The 18,944-nt window shown below is 40.9% G+C and overlaps 1 protein-coding gene across 3 annotated transcripts in view; it reads right to left on the reverse strand.

Annotated features, from left to right (window-relative positions):
• INO80 (INO80 complex ATPase subunit) overlaps window positions 1–18,944 on the reverse strand; it is a 137,263-nt gene that overhangs the window by 62,606 nt on the left and 55,713 nt on the right. For all 3 annotated transcript variants that reach the window (XM_063652134.1, XM_063652133.1, XM_054450302.2), the window contains exons 15-24: window positions 18,230–18,289; window positions 17,003–17,145; window positions 14,994–15,078; window positions 13,606–13,723; window positions 12,287–12,372; window positions 8,247–8,414; window positions 7,601–7,734; window positions 6,525–6,589; window positions 5,712–5,805; window positions 3,203–3,374 (exon numbers count right to left, since the gene is read on the reverse strand). In XM_063652134.1, the coding sequence (XP_063508204.1) occupies window positions 3,203–3,374; window positions 5,712–5,805; window positions 6,525–6,589; window positions 7,601–7,734; window positions 8,247–8,414; window positions 12,287–12,372; window positions 13,606–13,723; window positions 14,994–15,078; window positions 17,003–17,145; window positions 18,230–18,289 (1,125 nt within the window). The remainder of the gene's footprint in view (window positions 1–3,202; window positions 3,375–5,711; window positions 5,806–6,524; window positions 6,590–7,600; window positions 7,735–8,246; window positions 8,415–12,286; window positions 12,373–13,605; window positions 13,724–14,993; window positions 15,079–17,002; window positions 17,146–18,229; window positions 18,290–18,944) is intronic.

An 18,944-nucleotide genomic window follows, 5' to 3' on the forward strand; every position in this document is an offset into this window, starting at 1 on the left:
AACAGGCATGAGCCACCGCACCCAGCCGGCTTCTAGTTCTTTATTCAGAACCTAGGCTAACCTTTAAGAGTGGATAATATCTAACGATCATTTTGCTTGGCTGAAAGGAAAGATTTCCTTTTTTTTTTTTTTTTTTTTTGAGACAGGGTCTCCCTCTGTCACTGAGGCTGGAGTACAGTGGTGCACTCAGGGTTCACTGCAGCCTTGACATCCTGGGTTCAAGGGCTTCTCCTGCCTCAGACTGCTGAGTAGCTGGAACTACAGGCACCCACCACCATGCTTGGCTAATTTTTAATTTTTAATTTTTTTTTTTTTTTTGAGACAGAATCTTGCTCTGTCACCCAGGCTAGAGTGCAGTTGCATGATCTCAGCTCACTGCAACTTCAGCCTCCAGGTTCAAGAGAGTCTCCTGCCTCAGGCTCCTGAGTAGCTGAGATTACAGGCATGTGCCACCACACCCAGCTAATTGTTTTTGTATTTTTAATAGAGACAGGGTTTCACCATTGGCCAAGCTGGTCTTGAATTCCTGACCTCAAGGGATCCGCCCACCTCGTCCTCCCCAAGTGCTGGGATTACAAGGGTGAGCCACCACGCCCCACCTAATTTTTAAAATTTTTTAGTAGATATGGGGTCTCACTATATTGCCTAGGGTGGTCTTGAACTCCTGGGCTCAAACGATACTCTCACCTTGGCCTTCCGAAGTGCTAGGATTACAGGACCAAGCCAACACTCCTGGCCCTGAAAGCAGAGATCTTTTAAAACTGACAGTCTTTTTTCTGAGACGGAGTCGTCTCACTCTGTCACCCGGGCTGGAGTGCAGTGGTGCGATCTCCACTCACTGTAACCTCAGCCTCCCATGTTCAAGCGATTCTCATGCCTCAGCCTCCCGAGTAGCTGGGATTACAGGCGTGTGCCACCACACCCAGCTAATTTTTGTATTTTTAGTAGATGTGGGGTTTCACTATGTTGGCCAGGCTGGTCTTGAACTCCTGACCTCAAGGGATCTGCCTGCCTCGGACTCAAAAAGTGCTGGGATTACAGGTGTGAGCCACCACGCCCAGGTGACAGTCTTATCATTAATTATGAGAACCATAAACTCTAGCAAAATACACTACTTGGTTGGTATTTCAATATACATACATATGTTGGAGATAAGGATGATGAGATTGAAAGCAGAACAATGTCTCCACACATACATAAGCTTTCAGCTCCCTGTGGCCCAATAGCTCATTAAGTCAGTGTATACTCTAAACCACTACAAGAGCAAATTAAGATGAGTAAATATAAGTGAATCTTTCAACTGGGTAAACATATTTTATGACCAGTTTCCCATAAAGCATACTACCCACATCTGCATTTCTCAGACAATTCTAACTGATATAAGGACCTCACTAAGCAGACGCTCTGGAACATACTACAATATTTTCAGAAAACAGAGAAGAATGCAAATGAGTGATGCATATCTCTAGTGTTAAGAAAAATGCAGGTGTCCATATAACAGGGAACAACAATGTCTTGGAAGAACAGTGCTTTTTGTATAAAAAGCAGAATTGATAAAAATGTATTACCGTAGTAACATATATTACCAAATTTAGGGGTTGAGAGAAAGAATTAATCTTTTACAGAAGGTTAAGCAACTCTTCAGACATACCAGCGTTCCCAGTAGACGTACTAGGAATATTTCACCAGCAGGATATCACCCTGCCACCACTGACAGCATTATTCCAAACAGGCTGGAATCCAATTACATTAATTTGCATTACTGATTCCCTCTCCAAAGTCCAAAAATTACATGGAGCAATGCTTAAGAAACCAACTGGGAAAATAGAAGAGAAGGAAATCATGTGAGCTTTGCAGTGTACAGGGGGCAAATACTGAATGAGCTAGCCAAAGAATGTCCTTCATTCTACAACAGTAACTGTCAAACTACCTCATAACATTTTCTATAGGATACAAGGAAAATGACCTAATTTCTAAACTTCAGTCTAGCTGAAGGACCATAACAAAGAACTGTCACTCCTCTTCTCAAAACTCTCTAGTATTACTCATTTCACTCAGAATAAATTCCAAACCCTCAGCAATTCTTATGAGGTTCCATATGACCTGTACCTACATCTATAACTTCAGTTCCTGTCACCTTCTTTCACCTTCTTTGTCACCTACTATTCTGTAAGGGCCAAGAATTGTATGAAACTGTACACAACATCATTACTTTTCATGGAAATACAATTCAAGATCACAATGAGATGCCACTACACAGTCATAAAAATAATTAAAACTGTAAAGAATGATTATTCATAAGGAGTCACACAACAAAACAAAACAAAACAGATTGCCATTCCCAGGTGTAGTGGAGGATGCTGAATAATAGCAAATCTCACATACCACAGGTGCAAATGTAAATTTATAAAACTATTTTGGAAAAACGTTTGGCAAAAGCTACTAAATCTAAACAGGGTTATACTTGACAGTGTAGCAATTCCATTCCTGGATATAAACACCAAAGAAAGGAGTGTTTGCATTCATCAAACAACATGTAGACAAATGTGCATAGGGGTTTTATTCATAATAGCCTAGAACTGGAAACAACCAAAATATCTACCACAGTAGAACAGATTAATAAATTGTGGTCCATTCAGACAGACAATGTAATACTTCATAGCCATAAAAAAAAATGCTACATATGACATAGACAAATCTCATGAATAATACTGAGTGAAAAATCCCAGTCACAAAAGAGTACATACAAGATAATTCCATTTATATAAAGTTCACAAACAGGCAAAAATAATCTATGGTGACAGAAGTAGAACATGGCAATTACCTTTAATTGCTGGTTTGTCTTTTTCTAAACTAGAGCTACTAAATGGAAAGGAGCATGAGGGAGCTGGAAGTGTTCTATATGTTGATCTAGGTGGTTGTTACACAAGCGTATATACATATATAAATTCACAGAGCTGTACACTTAAGATCTGTGTAGTTCACAGTATTGTAAAAAATAAACATTTTGAAAATATAAATACACTCAAAAATATATATACAAAGTGTAAATTAAGTTAGAACTCAATACACTGCACCGCCCAGTCCTCTGGGAACTTTTTGGTTCTTTCAGGCCCTCATTTACTTTACTATTATTTTTACTGATTCAAGGAAAAAGAAAGAAGGTACTAAGTAGGTAATTTATGCTCAAATAATTGCTTACCTTTAACAAAGGGCAGCTGCAAAGGTTTGGAAAGGAGAGTGGAAAATTAACCCCAAGAAGGAAATCCTTGTTTCTCAGATACCTCTGGTGGCTCTCCCCTTCTGGCGCTCCCCAGGAGCGTAGCTGATGGAGCCTGTAGGAGGCTTTCAGAGACAGGAAAAGAGCTAACCATCTGAAACAAACCACAGCAGACACGCTTATTCAGTGCTCCATGGAGGTTTGAGGGTCATTCACAGCAGCAAGGAATGATCCAAGGATTGTCTCTCATTAACATAACTCTTTTGTAAATCTTTATCATTTCAGAAACAGTTCTTTCCTACTTTCCTACTTTCAGATAAATTATTTCGCATTACATGGTTTGCTACTATGAAAACTAAAATCCTCTGCAAAGCTCCTATCAGTATTTTAAAAAATTTGCCAGGCGCAGTGGCTCACGCCTGTAATTCCAACACTTTGGGAGGCCGAGGCAGGTGGAACATCTGAGGTCAGGAGTTTGAGACCAGGCTGACCTAGATGGCAAAACACAGTCTCTACTAAAACTACAAAAGGGCGTGGTGGCAGGCACCTGTAATCCCAGCTACTTGGGAGGCTGAGGCATGAGAATCGCTTGAACCCAGGAGGTGGAGATTGCAGTGAGCCAAGATTGCCCCATTGTACTCCAGCCTGGGCGAAAGAGCGAGACTCTGTTTCAAAAAAAAAAAAAAAAAAAAATTCACCTTGGCCAGGCACGGTGGCTCATACCTTTAATCCCAGCACTTTGGGAGAATGAGACAGGCAGATCAATTGAGGCCAAGGAGTTCGGGAACAGCCTGGCCAACATGGTGAAACCACACCTCTCCAAAAAAAAAAAAAATACAAAAAATTAGCCAGGCGTGGTTGTGCACGCCTGTAATCCCAGCTACTTGGGAGGCTGAGGCAGGAGAATAACTTGAACCCAGGAAGCGGAGGTTGCAGTGAGCCAAAATCGAGCCACTGCACTCCAACCTAGGCGACCGAGCCAGACTTTATCTTGGGGAAAAAAAAAAAAAATTCCTTGATATTAAGGAGATAACCATTTCTAATTACATAAATGAAAAGTAATAAAATCAGTGAGAACCATTATACCAAAGAACAGAGAATTAAACTTCCCAGAACACTTGAGGCAGGCTATGCTGCAATCACTAACTAAATGAATCACCAGCCTCCATTTGCCCTGTAGAAACAAGTAAAACAAGACTTACTAGAAATTATGGGAGAAAAGCCTAAACAGTTTATATTTAAGGTGTGTGTGTGTGTGTACGTGTGTGTGTGTGTGTGAGAGAGAGAAAAGCCTAGTTTATATTTAAGGTGTGTGTGTGTGTGTGTGTACACATATATATATATTCTTGTTCTGTTGCCTGGGCTAGGGTACAATGGCATGATCTAGGCTCACTGCAACCTCCACCTCCTGGGTTCAAGCGATTCACCCACCTCAGCCTCCTGAGTAGCTGAAACAAGCGCATGGCACCATGCCCGGCTAATTTTTGTGTTTTTATTACAGACGGGGTTTCACCATGTTGGCCAGGCTGCTCTCAAACTCCTGACCTCAGGTGACCCACCTGCCTCGGCCTCCCAAAGTGCTGGATTACAGGCATGAGCCACTGTGCCTGGCCTATTTAAGATATATTATGAAGCATCATACAATTACTAAATGAGCAAAAGAAAGGTACAATTCACTTATGAATAACAAATTACAGTCTTTTTGTTTGTTTTGTTCTGTTTTGAGACCAAGTCTCGTTCTGTTGTCCAGGTGGAAGCACAGTGGAGCGATCTTGAGTCACTGCAACCTCCGCCTCCTGGGTTCAAGCAATTCTCCTACCTAGGCCTCCTGAGTAGCTGAGACTACAGTGGTGTACCACCACACCCAGCTAATTTTTGTATTTTTGGTAGAAATGGGGTTTCACCATGTTAGCCAGGCTGGTCTTGAACTCCTGACCTTAAGTGATCCACCCGCCTTGGCCTCCCAAAGTGCTGGGATTACAAGTGTGAGCCACCGCGCCTGGGTCTGGCCAACAAACTTTACTCTTTTTTTTTTCTTGAGATGGAGTTTTGAACTTGTTGCCTCAATTGATCTAGGCTGGCCTCAACTGATCCAGGCTGGAGTGCAATGGCGTGATCTCAGCTCACTGCAACCTCCACTTCCTAGATTCAAGCAATTCTCCTGCCTCAGCCTCCCGAGTAGCTGGAATTACAGGCATGCACCACTATGTCCGGCTACTTTTGTATTTTTTAGAGATGGGGTTTCTCCATGTTGGTCAGGCTGGTCTTGAACTAACGACCTCAGGTGATCCACCCGCCTCGGCCTCCCAAAGTGCTGGGATTACAGGCATGAGCCACCGTGCCCGGCCTACACACTTTACTCTTAACAAAAGAAAATTAACGACAAGTTCTCTAAGATGATATCATATTAAATATTTAATTCCACAGTATTCAATATCTATCCCATTTATTCCTAAGTGGCCTCTTATCAAGCAATAAGCAAACCTCTCACCTGGCCAAAAGTCCCTGAAGCATAAGCTTTGCCATTTCTGCTGGAGATATATCAATAAAGCGAAGGAAAGAGAAACAGCTTTCTTCATTAATACCTGAAATATAAAAGACAATTTGAAACCCAACAGCAAACCAAGAGACGATGCTCTTGGTTAAGCAGTTAAAGCCTGCTCAACTGCTGAGTTTTGACTTAAGAACAAAACACTATTCTAAAGGTTCTGATCTAACCACTATGGTGCAAGTTAGGGTGCCACACCTTTATACTACAATTACAGATAAGAGAGGCAGGCCTATGAGATATAGCATATATATACGGACCAGACTAGAGATGGCTCCTACGTTACCTTTGGGATTTTTGGATGCTTGCCTAAATGCCTTCTCTTTGTCCAATGCTAGGAAAAAGAAAAGGACAGGACAGAGGTGAAAGGTTCTGAACCTTGGCCTTAATGTTTTGGACAATGAGCAAAGTTGAGTAGCTTCTTTTCCTCAGGCTAAGACAGAAGGAAGTCTCATTAATGAGAGAGTCCAGCACTGACTTTGTCAAGTTTCAAGGGCAAGAAATTCTTGAAAGGCAGGTATAAAATAAAGATGGAAAGTCAATAATACTATTTTCTACTTTTTCCTCTCATAGCTACAAATCACAGAGCCTATAAAGATAACTAATTTCCTTAATTAAATTTTATCAAGATTTTATAAATAAAGGCCTACCATATAGGCAAAACTAATACTCATGCTAAATCAGTCTCTCAGCAAAACAAAGAGCATCCTGGTAAAACTCTGACAAACCTACTTTCCCAAAGATCAAAACACCTACCTTTTCTGTGAAAGAGAGACTGTTGGATATAGTCTGGTGCAAATGGAGAAAGAACCCTTAACCACCTGCAAAGTAAGTAAATAAAATAAAGCCAAACCCAAACATAAATAATGGAAAGTTAACTAGACTAGAGGTTCCATACCAAGTAAAACCTTTTAGTTTTGAAACTGTTTCACTTTTAAGAAGTTTCTTGCCATATTACCAGGCAAAAATCATAGCATACATTAAAAAAAAATACAAAGTATTTAGTGAAAGTGTAAGAAGAAAATACAAATTAAAAGTAGTCTCATTTTATTTCAGAGAATCACAATTCTAGTGCCCTAAGGTATATCATATACTATATTAAACAAAAGGCAATACAGCTCTGGCCTGTTCCCCCCCAGCTCAAGTTAAATATTAACCTGGAGCTACAAATAACTAATGAAGTAAAATCCAAGAAATGTGTTTCAATTTCAGTTTCATTAAACTAAATACTGGTGATGAGTTTCTCTACAAAAGAGCTTTCTAAATCCATGGTTCTCAAATGTTGATATGCAGAAAAAACCTCTGGGAACTTGTTTAAAAATTCAGAAGCCCGGGCCATACTAACTCACAGGTGTGGAATGGACCACACATCTATTTTCTGAATGGAAGTCGTCTCTAGTGTATTACCTTAACAACCACTTCAAACTTTACTAAATTTATTGTTGCTGACTCTGAGAAAAAGGTAAATTTGATTAACTTACAATACAATCAGTTCACCCACAAGTGCAATTCCAAATGTAAAGTAAGCCACCACAAACCAATTTCAGCAATGGGGCATAGATACGCATACTTGCTGCAAGTACATATTTACAAATTGGTGCACATTCCTGATTCAAAGAAGAACCAGAAGTGACTAGGGCCTTTAAGACCACCTAGCTGAAGTTTTAACAGTGCTCAAATTCCTTCCATAAGATCCTTCAACAGTTGTCCACCCTTTGCTTCAATGTCTCATTGCTGGGGAACTCATATTCTCTCCACTAAATTTATCTACTAAGCCATAAAACTGTAAACTATAAAACACTAATAGTGAACACATAGTAATACTTCCCTACCTGTCTCGTGAATGATTGAAGACCCTGATCTGTCCATGACGGTAGATAAACTTTGAAATGTGGTATGGCTTTAGGCAAATATGAAATGGAGACCAAGTTTCTTGTCGTTCAAATAACTCTGGGTGATTACACACCTAAAAGGAAGGGAAATGGTAAGACAATATTACCACATGCAGACATCATACGTAATGACAGGGGATCCCAAATCCCAAATGTTTACCTTTGGGAATGGATACTTTCCCATTTTCATCTCATTAACAGCCTTTGTTTATCTGGCATCAAGGATAGACTTTTTCTTGAAAAAGGTTAATAAAGACAACTTCAAGGCCAGGTGCAGTGGCTCACCCAGCACTTTGGGAGGCCGAGGCGGGTGGATCCCTTGAGGCCAAGAGTTTGAGACCAGCCTGACCAACATGGGGAAGCCTCATCTCCACTAAAAATACAAAAATTAGCCAGGTGTGGTGCCAAGCTCCTGTAGTCTCAGCTCCTTGGGAGGCTGAGGCAGGAGAATTGCCTGAACCTGGGAGCCAGAGGTTGTAGTGAGCCGAGATCGCGCCATTGCACTCCAGCCTGGGCAATAGAGCAAGACAATTCTATCTCAAAAAACAAAAAACAAAACTTCAAGGCAACTGACCTAAGCTCTTACCTTCCTAAACTGCATGACCAGATTCATGAGGCTGCTGGTGGTGTTCTGTGCTTGTTGGGTAGAGCCCATAGAAGACTGCAATAAATCCTCAATGGAAATTTTGTTCTTTAGTGCCTGATATAACAGCTTCTGTCGGCTGGTCAGTTGGCAATACATTAGAATCTCAATCTAAAAATCAATAAGAACATTTATATTTGGAAAAGTAGTTTTTAAGAAAATTCAGCATCAGCTTAAAGTTGAAAACACACACGAACCATATTATGATTGAGAATAAACATATGTGAACTCAGTATCTCTATAAACCTGTGAATGTGGACAATCATTCAGAAAAAAATGTATATTCCTTGGCCCTCTTCTCTTCATCACTCATTCCATTTGCTTTCCCTGGGCAATTTCTTCCATTTCTAACTGTGCCACCTAACAGTCATCACAGTAACATACAAAAATATATTCCCAAACATAACCCAGGCCAGTACCTGCAACTACTAACTCTAAGAGTCCCACTCAGTCTGCAGCAATTGCATATGTGATGTGTCAGAAAAACAGTTCTCTTTTCCACAATTTACTAAATTGGTTAACAGCATTACCATTCCTTCAGTTGGGAAAGACAAACTTAACTCACCTCTGAATGCTCTCTCACACCTCATGTTCTAGTATTTCCTAAATCCTTCAATTCAGCCTGGAAATCTACCACCCTTTCTAACCATACCCATTGCCCTACTGCTGGCCCTCACCTGATACAATATAGACTGATAATATTTTGTGGTCTTCCTGCCTCCAGTTTCTTCTGGTTGTGATATACTTTCCACATATAGCTTATAAAGGAATTCAACTGCTGAAAAATCTTCAATGTGCATTTTTGCCTATAGTAAAATGTTGAAACTTCTCATCTCGGCAAAGAAAGCCTCCAGTAATCAGGCTGGACGCAGTGGCTCACGCCTGTAATCCCAGCACTTTGAGAGGCCGAGGCGGGCAGATCACAGGTCAGGAGCGCAAGACCAGCCTGGCCAACATAGTGAAACCCCATCTCCACTAAATACAAAAATTAGCAGGGTGTGGTAGCGCATGCCTGTAATCCCAGCTACTCAGGAGGCTGAGGCAGGAGAATCACTTGAACCCGGGAGGCAGAGGTTGCAGGGAGCCAAGATTGCACCATTGCACTCCAGCCTGGGTGACAGAATGAGACTCCATCTCAAAAAAAAAAAAAAACCAGTTCTCCCATAATCAAACCTACCTTACTGTCTGAGTTTCTCATCATCATAACCTCCTCACATACCACTTAGCCACAATGATCTGAAAGTTAGCCAAAACAGGCTGCATATTTCAATGTTACTCTATCTTTGCTCATGCTGCCCTTGTTGCCTAGCCCCCCATTCCCACCATATTTTCCTAGTAAATGCCAACTCATCATTTGAAACCTAGCTCACATGTCATCTTTGCTTTAATGCCTTCTCTAACTTTCCATAGCAAAACTACTAGTAAGATAGGAAACACTAAATGATGTTTAAGAAACACATACTATACACAGTGGTTAGGAACCATACTAGATCTTCAGATCACCTCCTTATGTAGCACTAAACAACAATTATGAACTAGCTGGGTGCAGTGACTCACACCTGCAATCCCAGCACTTTGGGAGGCCAAGGCAGGAGAATCGCTTGAGCCCAGGAGTTCTAAGACCAGCCTGGGCAACATAGTGAGACCCTGACTCTATAAAAATTAAAAAATAAAAAATTAGGGCTAGGCGTAGTGGCTCACGCCTATAATCCCAGCACTTTGGGAGGCCGAGGTGGGTGGATCACGAGGTCAAGAGATCGAGACCATCCTGGCCAACCAACATGGTGAAACCTCATCTCTACTAAAAATACAAAAATTAGCTGGGCATAGTGGTACACGCCTGTAGTCTCAGCTACTCGGGAGGCTGAGGCAGGAGAGTCGCTTGAATCCGGCAGGCGGAGGTTGCAGTGAGCTGAGATCGCGCCACTGCACTCCAGCCTGGTCAACAGAGCAAGACTCAGTCTCAAAAAAATAAAAAATAAACAAAAAATAAAAAATTAGCCAGGCATGGTGGTGTGCACCTATAGTACCATCTACTAGGGAGGCTGAGGTGGGGGGGATCCCATGAACCCTAGAGTATGAGGCTGCAGTTAGCCATGATCATGCTACTGCATTCCAGCCTGGGTGACAGAGTAAAAAATCCAGTCTCAGAAAAAAAAAATTTTTTAAACAATGAACTGCTATTGTTTACACGACCCTTTAAATATAAATGCATTAGGGATTCATTTTTTAAATAAAATATTTTCCTTCTCTCAGTTGTATCTATGTGACATTGCTGTTTATTAGCTAAAATCAGCCAATTTCAAAAAACTGCCCACCAAGATTTTGAGAAAAAAAGACTAAATAAAGGTACAGTTCTACTCCTCTCTTTGAAGAGGATATACATACAATCCCTGATTTTTTAAGTCCAGCACGGTGGCTCATGCTTATAGTCCTAGCACTCTGGGAGGTTGAGGTGGGAGGATTGCTGGAGTCCAGGAGTTCAAGACTAGTCTGGGCAACACAGCAAGATCCTGTCTCTAGAAAAAAATGAAAAATTAGCCAGGTGTGGTGGTGTACACCTGTAGACTCAGCTGCTAGGGAGGGTGAGGTGGGAGGACTGCTTGAGCCAAGGAGGTCAAGGCTGAAGTGAGCCGTGATTGCACCACTGCACTCCACCATGGGTGACAGAGTGAGCCCTTGTCTTACAAAAAAAAAAAAAAAAAAAAAAAAATTACAAGGGGAAAAAAAGGAGGGAGGGATTAAAAGATACTAAGAGGTCGGGCACAGTGGCTCACACCTGTAATCCCAGCACTTTCAGAGGCCCAGGCAGGTGAATCCCTTGAATTCAGGAGTTTGAGACCAGCATGGGCAACATGGCAAAACTGGTCGCTACAAAAAAAAAAAAAAAAAATGCAAAAATTAGCCAGGTGTTGTGGCACACACCTGTAGTCCCAGCTACTTGGGAGGCTGATGGGGGAGGATCACTGGAGCCCAGGTGGTCAAGGCAACAGTAAGCCAAGATTGTGTCACTGCACTCCAGTGTGGGTGAAGGAGTAAGAACCTGCCTCAAAAGAAACAACAAACCAGATACTGAGAGACAGACCATCCAAATGCTATGTGTGGACCTTGCTTGTATCCTTATTCTGACAAATTCTTTTTTTCTTTTTTTTTTTTTGAGACAGACACTCGCTTTGTCGCCCAGGCTGGAGTGCAGTGGCACAATTTTGGCTCACTGCAAGCTCTGCCTCCCAGATTCATGCCATCTCCTGCCTCAGACTCCCGAGTAACTGGGACTACAGGCGCCTGCCGCCATGCCTAGCTAATTTTTTGTATTTTTAGTAGAGACGGGGTTTCACTGTTAGCCAGGATGGTCTCAATTTCCTGACCTCATGATCCGCCCGCCTCAGCCTCCCAAAGTGCTGGGATTACAGGCGTGAGCCACCGTGCCTGGCTACAAATTAATTCTTTGAAGAAGAGAGACAGACACACAAAGACAACTGGAGATATCTGAACACTGACTAGATGCGTGATGCTATCATGGAACTGGTCTTTTTAAATAGGTGTGATAATGGCATGCGGTTAGGCAGTGTTTAAAAAAACCGAATCTTTTAGAAATACACATGAAAATACTTTATAAACAAATATTCATTTATAAAACATCCAGGATTTGCTTTTGAATAAGACAGAGGTAGAGTTAATGATTATTGTCACGGAACAATGGGTCAAGGGGACTCATTATACTATCTTTCTACTTTTGTAATGTTTCAAATTCTCCAGTAAAAAGCATTTCAAATTCTCCAGTAAAAAGCATTTCAAAAAAAGAAAAAAAGGTGTTATTTTCCTCAATTATTTGCCTCATTTTAAGTCCTCTTTGATCCATGCAAGTTTAAATGTCTTCCTTCAAGCAAACTTCAACTAAACATATATCAATAAATTTCTCCCCCTGGAATCTTAAGTTGGTGCCTGTTGAGGCTTAAACACATGAGGTCTTCTTTACTTACCTTGTCAGATAATTCATTTTCCACATCTTTCTTGATTCTCCTCAGCATAAATGGCTTCAAAATCATGTGTAAGCGAGAAAGTTGATCTGAAATGCCGGGAGGCCCCCAAATAATACATTATACTGATTTCACAAAAACAACAGAAACAAATACCACATTCACCTCTCACCAAACTCTTCAAAACTCCTTTGGCTCAATGATTCTCTAAAAGTCGACTGAAACTTTTTCCCAAGTAGGAAAGCAAGGAATTTTAATTTTTTATACCATCTTGCTATAGTCAACAGGATAAATATACTAGGCTCTATTTTCATTAGAATTCATTTTTAGGTTTTAGGGACATTTTATCACTAATAAGGTTGTAAGTATAATAAAAATTATCTGGGACTCTCAGTGTTCCCCAAAAATTACCTTCCAAAGGATGTCAGCAAATTAACAACTCATAGTGTAAAATCACATAAGTACTTTTCTAATAGTGAGCAAGCTCATGTCTGTGTAATAAACACTTCAGAATGCTCTTAAAATCAGAGATATTATTCAACAAGATCAAAAGTATTGATAAGGTTAAAAATGCTCACAATGGAAACAAATTCTAATACGTAGCAAAAAACAACAAAAATGGCCCTTCTAATATTTGCTGTTTTTATCACAGGAAAAAAGCTTTGACCCATTAGACCCACAGCATTTGACCCATTTGATCCACAAAGAATTAAATATGAATTTTCTTTTGAGATGGAGTCTCGCTTTATCACCCAGGCTGGAGTGCAATGATGCAATCTCGGCTCACTGCAACCTCCACCTCCTGGGTTCAAGCGAGTCACCCGCCTCAGCCTCCCATGTAGCTGGATTGCAGGTATCCGCCATCATGCCCGGCTAATTTTTGTATTTTTGTAGAGACAGGGTTTCACCATGTTGGCCAGGCTGGTCTTGAACTCCTGACCTAACGCGATCCGCCCACCTTAGCCTCCCAAAGTGCTGGGATTACAGATGTGAGCCACCATGTCTGGCCAATATGAATTTTTCAAGATCTAAATGGGAAATGTGAATTCTGCAAGCTAAAATATAATACTTTATGAATCAAGCCTGATTTGCCTTGATTAGACAAGACTATAGTAGTAATCATCTAAATTAGTTCTTTTTTGACTGTTAAATATGTACAAAAAACATAATTATTTTATAAGCAAAAAATGTGGTTTTTTTCCCCCCTGATTTGTCTATGTATACTGGAAGAAAAATTATTCAAATAAAAGAAAATATGCAATTACATGGTTGCCTACACTAATAGGTAGATAAAAAGAAAGCCAGCTCATAATAGTACTCACTCTCATCAATAGCGGATTTGTTTTCGGCATGGCTCTCAATGTCCTTGGAAAACCATTCATTAAATTCCTCATGTGAATCAAATAATGTTGGCATAATGAAATGCAGCAGAGCCCAAAGCTGTAAACAAAGACAAAAATGAAACAGCTATACAGCAACAAAATGACAGCGTGTAAGGATGTATTAGAGTAGAGAGAGAGAGAAAATTGCAGGTGTATTAGTGTGTAAGTGCCTAGATGCATACGTATGTGTGAGTGAAAGACAGAAAATGAATGAATTCAACTACATTCTTGCCTCATCAACCAACCCTAATTTTATTAGGTGCTGTAGCAAAATGTGATTATTTTTCAACTAATTTCAAACTAAAAGTTTCAAAGCGCAAGTCATGCTCAGATTTTGCAATGGGATAGTTTTAACGATCTTCTTATAAAAATCTATTCCATAATTGAACACAACCTAAGGTATGATAACTTGCTACTAATAATCCTAGATTAGGCGTTAGAAAAATATGGCCTGTTGGGCCAAGCCTGGTCTACCACTATTTTAAATCAAGTTTTATTGAAACATAGCCATGGCCATTCACTTACGTACTGCCTATGGCTACTTTATTAGACAAGCAAAGTTGAGTAGCTGCAACCATGATTGTATGGCCTCCAAACTCTATAAAATATATACTATCTGTCAGTTTCTATAAAGTTTTCTTCTTTTGTTTTTTGTTTTTTTTTTTGAGATGGAGTCTCACTCTGTTGCCCAGGCTGGCGTATGGTGGCACGATCTCGGCTCATTGCAACTTCGACCTCAGGATTCAAGCAATCATCCCAACTCCGCTTCCTAAGTAGCTGAGACTACAGGCATGCACCACTATGCCTGGCTAATTTTTTGATTTTTTTTGTAGCGTGCAGGTTTTGCCATCTTGCCCAGGCTGGTCTTGAACTGCTGAGTTCAAGGCGTCCTCCCACTTCGACCTCCCAAGTTGTTGGGATTACAGGCATAAGCAGCTGCACTCAGCCTCTATAAGGATTTCTAACCCTTATTCTAGATGATCAATTAACTCCCCCCAAAAATTTTAGCTCCCCTCTGTGTTAACAAATATTACATTTCAACTCTAGCAAAAACACATCTCTGCATTAAATGTTTACGTTTTCTAATGTGGTCAGTATTCCATACATAAATACAAAAGAATACAGTAATTCATTGGCCTTATGCCAGAGAGTAAGAAAACAGGAATGATGCCTATGCCTAAAAAACGACTTGGGGCAAGTCTTTTATGTGGGGACTATAATTTATACAAAGCAGTAGCACTGCAGGGGAATGGGTAAAGAATTCTATGCTCTGCTAGAATCCTTCTGTTTTATGAAGATATAAACCTGGGACCTGGACTAGTGCCTACCTCTGCCATGGTGTTCTGAATTGGGGTCCCGGTTAGCAAAAGACGATTCCGACACTGGAACTGTAAGAGGATCTTCCAACGAACACTGTTTGATAAAATAAGTTACAAATTCATGTTAGCAATAAATCATTCTTTAATTATTCTACTGAGACCCCATAATGACAAAAATGCCTTCCAAAAAACTAACATTCAGAATCAAGTACTCCATCATGTATTCAACTGAAAAACATTATTCAACAAAGCTGAAAACAGGACACTTCCAAGGGAAATGACTCCTCTCTACTGAAAACATGGTATTTGGATTTAGAAAAAATAGCCTCAAATAGGCAGAGTTGTATCATTTCTGGCTTTATAAACTCTTCTATTATCTTTAGTCACTTTTGCTGACATAAGTCATTTAATTAGAAAGTACATATCTGTGGTATAAAGTGTTAAAATTATTAATCTGTGCACTTCCAGTATGAGTTTGGAGAGAGCAGTTATGAGGGATGTTGTGTGAGAAGAAAATGTAAAATGAGCCTTCCTTGCTCCTGGCCAAAGGCATATGCTCCTTCGAACAACTGCAGTATGCCAAGCATGGTGGCTCATGTCTGTACTCCCAGCACTATGGGAGGCTTGAGTCCAGGAGTTCAAGACCAACCTGTGCAGCATGGAGAAACCCCGTCTCTACTATAAATACAAAAAATTAGCCCAGCATGGTGGCACACGCCTATAGTCCCAGCTCTGAGACTGAGATGGTAGGATCGTTTGAGACAGGGAGGTCGAGGCTGCAGTGAGCCCCAACTGCGCCACTGCACCACTCCATCCTGGGCAACAGAGCAAGACCCTATCCCCTGTCTCAAAAAAAAAAAAAGATTGCTGTAGGAAGTAATACCTTTCTGAGGATAGAAAGTTCCACAGAAGGGCTCACGCCTGTAATCCCAGCACTTTGGGAGGCAGAGGCAGGTGGATAACCTGAGGTCAGGAGTTCGAGACAAGCCTGACCAACGTGGCAAAACCCCATCTCTACTAAAAATACAAAAATTAGCTGGGCATGGTGGCGAGCACTTGTAATCCCAGCTACTCGGGAGGCTGAGGCAGGAGAATTGCTTGAATCTGGGAGGTGGAGGTTGCAGTGAGCCGAGACTGCGCCACTGCACTCCAGCCTGGGCAACAAGAGTGAAACTACGTCTCAAAAAAAAAAAAAAAAAAAAAAAAGAAAGAAAGAAAGAATAGAAAAAAGAAAGTTCTACAGAAAATATCATCTAGCCAGTTAACATGGACCTCTAATAAATTTCTAAGGACTCACCATGAGTTAATAAAAAATATATCAAACCTGAGGTTTAATATCACCAGTAACACTTTTTATTTACTTTGGGACCTCAAAGGTATTGGAATATTTTAAACACATAACTTAGAATAAAAAAGGATTCTTGGAGATCTGAAAACCATCCAGGGACTCAGATAATCAACATAAAACAAACAGAACATCCAATCCACATAACCTAACATTCTACTTCCTACTTAGAACTCCTGTCTAAAATAATACCTTAAAGCAAGGGCAGAGACTCCTTCCTCTATAGAAATTTTCCCTGAAGAGATGACCTGTAAAAATGTCACCTTCTTGAATAGGGAGATAAAAGTTGAGAAAAGTCTTGGTATTCTTGGCATTAACATTTGTCTTCCATGAAAAAATTAAAAAAGGGAATTTTTGCCTTCTGATCAGGTACATGACTGATGCAGAGATCATGTCACATCATATTTAAAACCTCTCATATATTGGACGGGTGGCTCATCCCTGTAATCCCAACACTTGGGGAGGCCGATGCGAGAGGATCGCTTGAAGCCAGGAGTTCGAGACTAGCCTGGGCAGCAAAGCGAGACCTTGTCTCTATTAAAAAAATAAAATAAAACTTCTCATATCTTCATTTCATTCATATATACAAGTCTGTGTGTGTGTGTGTGTGCGCGTGTGTGTGTGTGTGTACTTAACCCAATGCATTGAGTTTGGTTTCTACTACTCATGTTACCTGGAACTACTCTTGAGCGCCTGAGCCTCATCCAGTACCATGTATTGCCACTTGACCCGCTGGAAATACTTTACATCCTGCACCACCAGCTGATAGCTGGTAATAACCACATGGAAGGGGGCATCCTGAGTGTAGAGGGTCTTCTGTAAATATAAAAGGGGAAGGGTGAAAAGAGAAACCTAATAATTCATAATAAGGAACTGATGTATGGACTGTTTTTCTAGGGCCAAAATGTTTAAGACAGCCCTGAAGATGTGCTTCTCCCATATGGTAGGGAGATGTGCAGTGAAGTGAACCATACTGTGGGGTTTTGTTTGTTGTTTTGCTGTTGTTGAGAAGGTCTCGCTCCGTTACCCAGACTAGAGTCCAGCAGCGTGAACATGGCTCACTGCAAACACAACCTCCTGGGCTCAAGTGATCCTCCTGCCTCAGTCTCCCAAACAGCTGGGACTACAGGCATATACCACCATGCCCGGCTAATTTTTATTTTATTTTATTTTATGTAGAGATGGGGTCTCACTATGTTACCCAGGCTGGTCTCGAACTCCTGGACTCAAGTGATCCTCCTGCCTCAGCCTCCCAAAATGCTGGGATTATAGGCATGAGCCACCATGCCCGGTCACTATAACTGTTTTTAAAGCAGTCACATTTACCACAAACTAGGCTGAAAACTAGTCTTCAGCTTATTAAAGAAAAAAGTTCTGGCCAGGTGTGATGGCTCACACCTGTAATCCCAGCACTTTGGGAGGCCGAGGCATGAGGATCGCTTAAGCCCAGGAGTTTGAGACTACCCTGGGCAACAGGTTGAAACCACATCTCTACAAAAAATACAAAAATTAGCCGGGCATGATGTAGTGAGCCTATAGTCCCCAAAATTAGCTGGGTATGCTGTCTCCTGCTTGTAGTTCGGGTGGCTGAGGTGGGAGGATTGCTTGAGCCAGGAGGTCAAGGCCACAGTGAAATGTGATCATGCCACTGCACTGCAGCCTGGGCAACAGAGCAAGACCTTGTCTCAAAAAAAAAGATTCTTAATTAATCCTGGAAATCAAGTCCAGCTGATTGTCTACAACAGGAAAAGTATTGTATCAGAAAAATGGAAACTTGATCAGTGTCCAGAAATATATAATAGATAAGAAGATTTTTGTCTAAAAGAAATTATCCACATCAATTAGAGAAATAATGACTGCATGTACGGTATGTATGTATGCAGTTTAAGTAGAATGTTACCTGACTCCAGAACCTTCTGATGACTTTTCTATCATGAGGATTTCCCCAATATGGTAGCACCTAGAAAAAGGGCCAATATATACATTACTTTCTATAGATGATCTGAAAAGTATTGTAACATATATATAATTCGGAACAATTTAAAAAGAAACTAATAAAATGAGCATAGGAATTCCTCTCCTGCCAATGGTGGAATAAGTGGTTTAACCAACCCTGTTGTCCAAATAGAAACACACACAGACAATTCATTTGTCTGAAGGCATAAAACAGCTACTGAGACAGTGGGCAATTACAGAGGCCCAAATCAGAAAAGAACAGAAGCCCAGAGAGGTAAGCCTAGTATGTGGTATACTTTATATCACTGATGGTACCATGGCATTACAAAAGTTCTAGTTGAGAGGGTAAGAAACTGAGGACACTTTTTCTTAAGAGATGTAGGATAGGCTGGGCATGGTGGCTCACGCCTGTAATCCCAGCACTTTGGGAGGTCGAGGCGGGCAGATCACCTAAGGTCAGGAGTTGGAGACCAGCCTGGCCAACATGGTGAAACGCCTCTACTAAAAATACAAAAATTAGCCGGGTGTGGTGGCATGCGCCTGTAATCCCAGCTACTAGGGAGGCAGAGGTTGCAGTGAGCAGAGATGGCGCCATTTCACTCCAGCCTCAGGGACAAAAGCAAGATTTTGTCTCAGAAAAAAGGAAAAAAAAAAAAAAA

The sequence above is a fragment of the Pongo pygmaeus genome, chromosome 16 (genome assembly GCF_028885625.2).
Source record: "Pongo pygmaeus isolate AG05252 chromosome 16, NHGRI_mPonPyg2-v2.0_pri, whole genome shotgun sequence".
NCBI classification, from domain to species: Eukaryota; Metazoa; Chordata; class Mammalia; order Primates; family Hominidae; genus Pongo; species Pongo pygmaeus.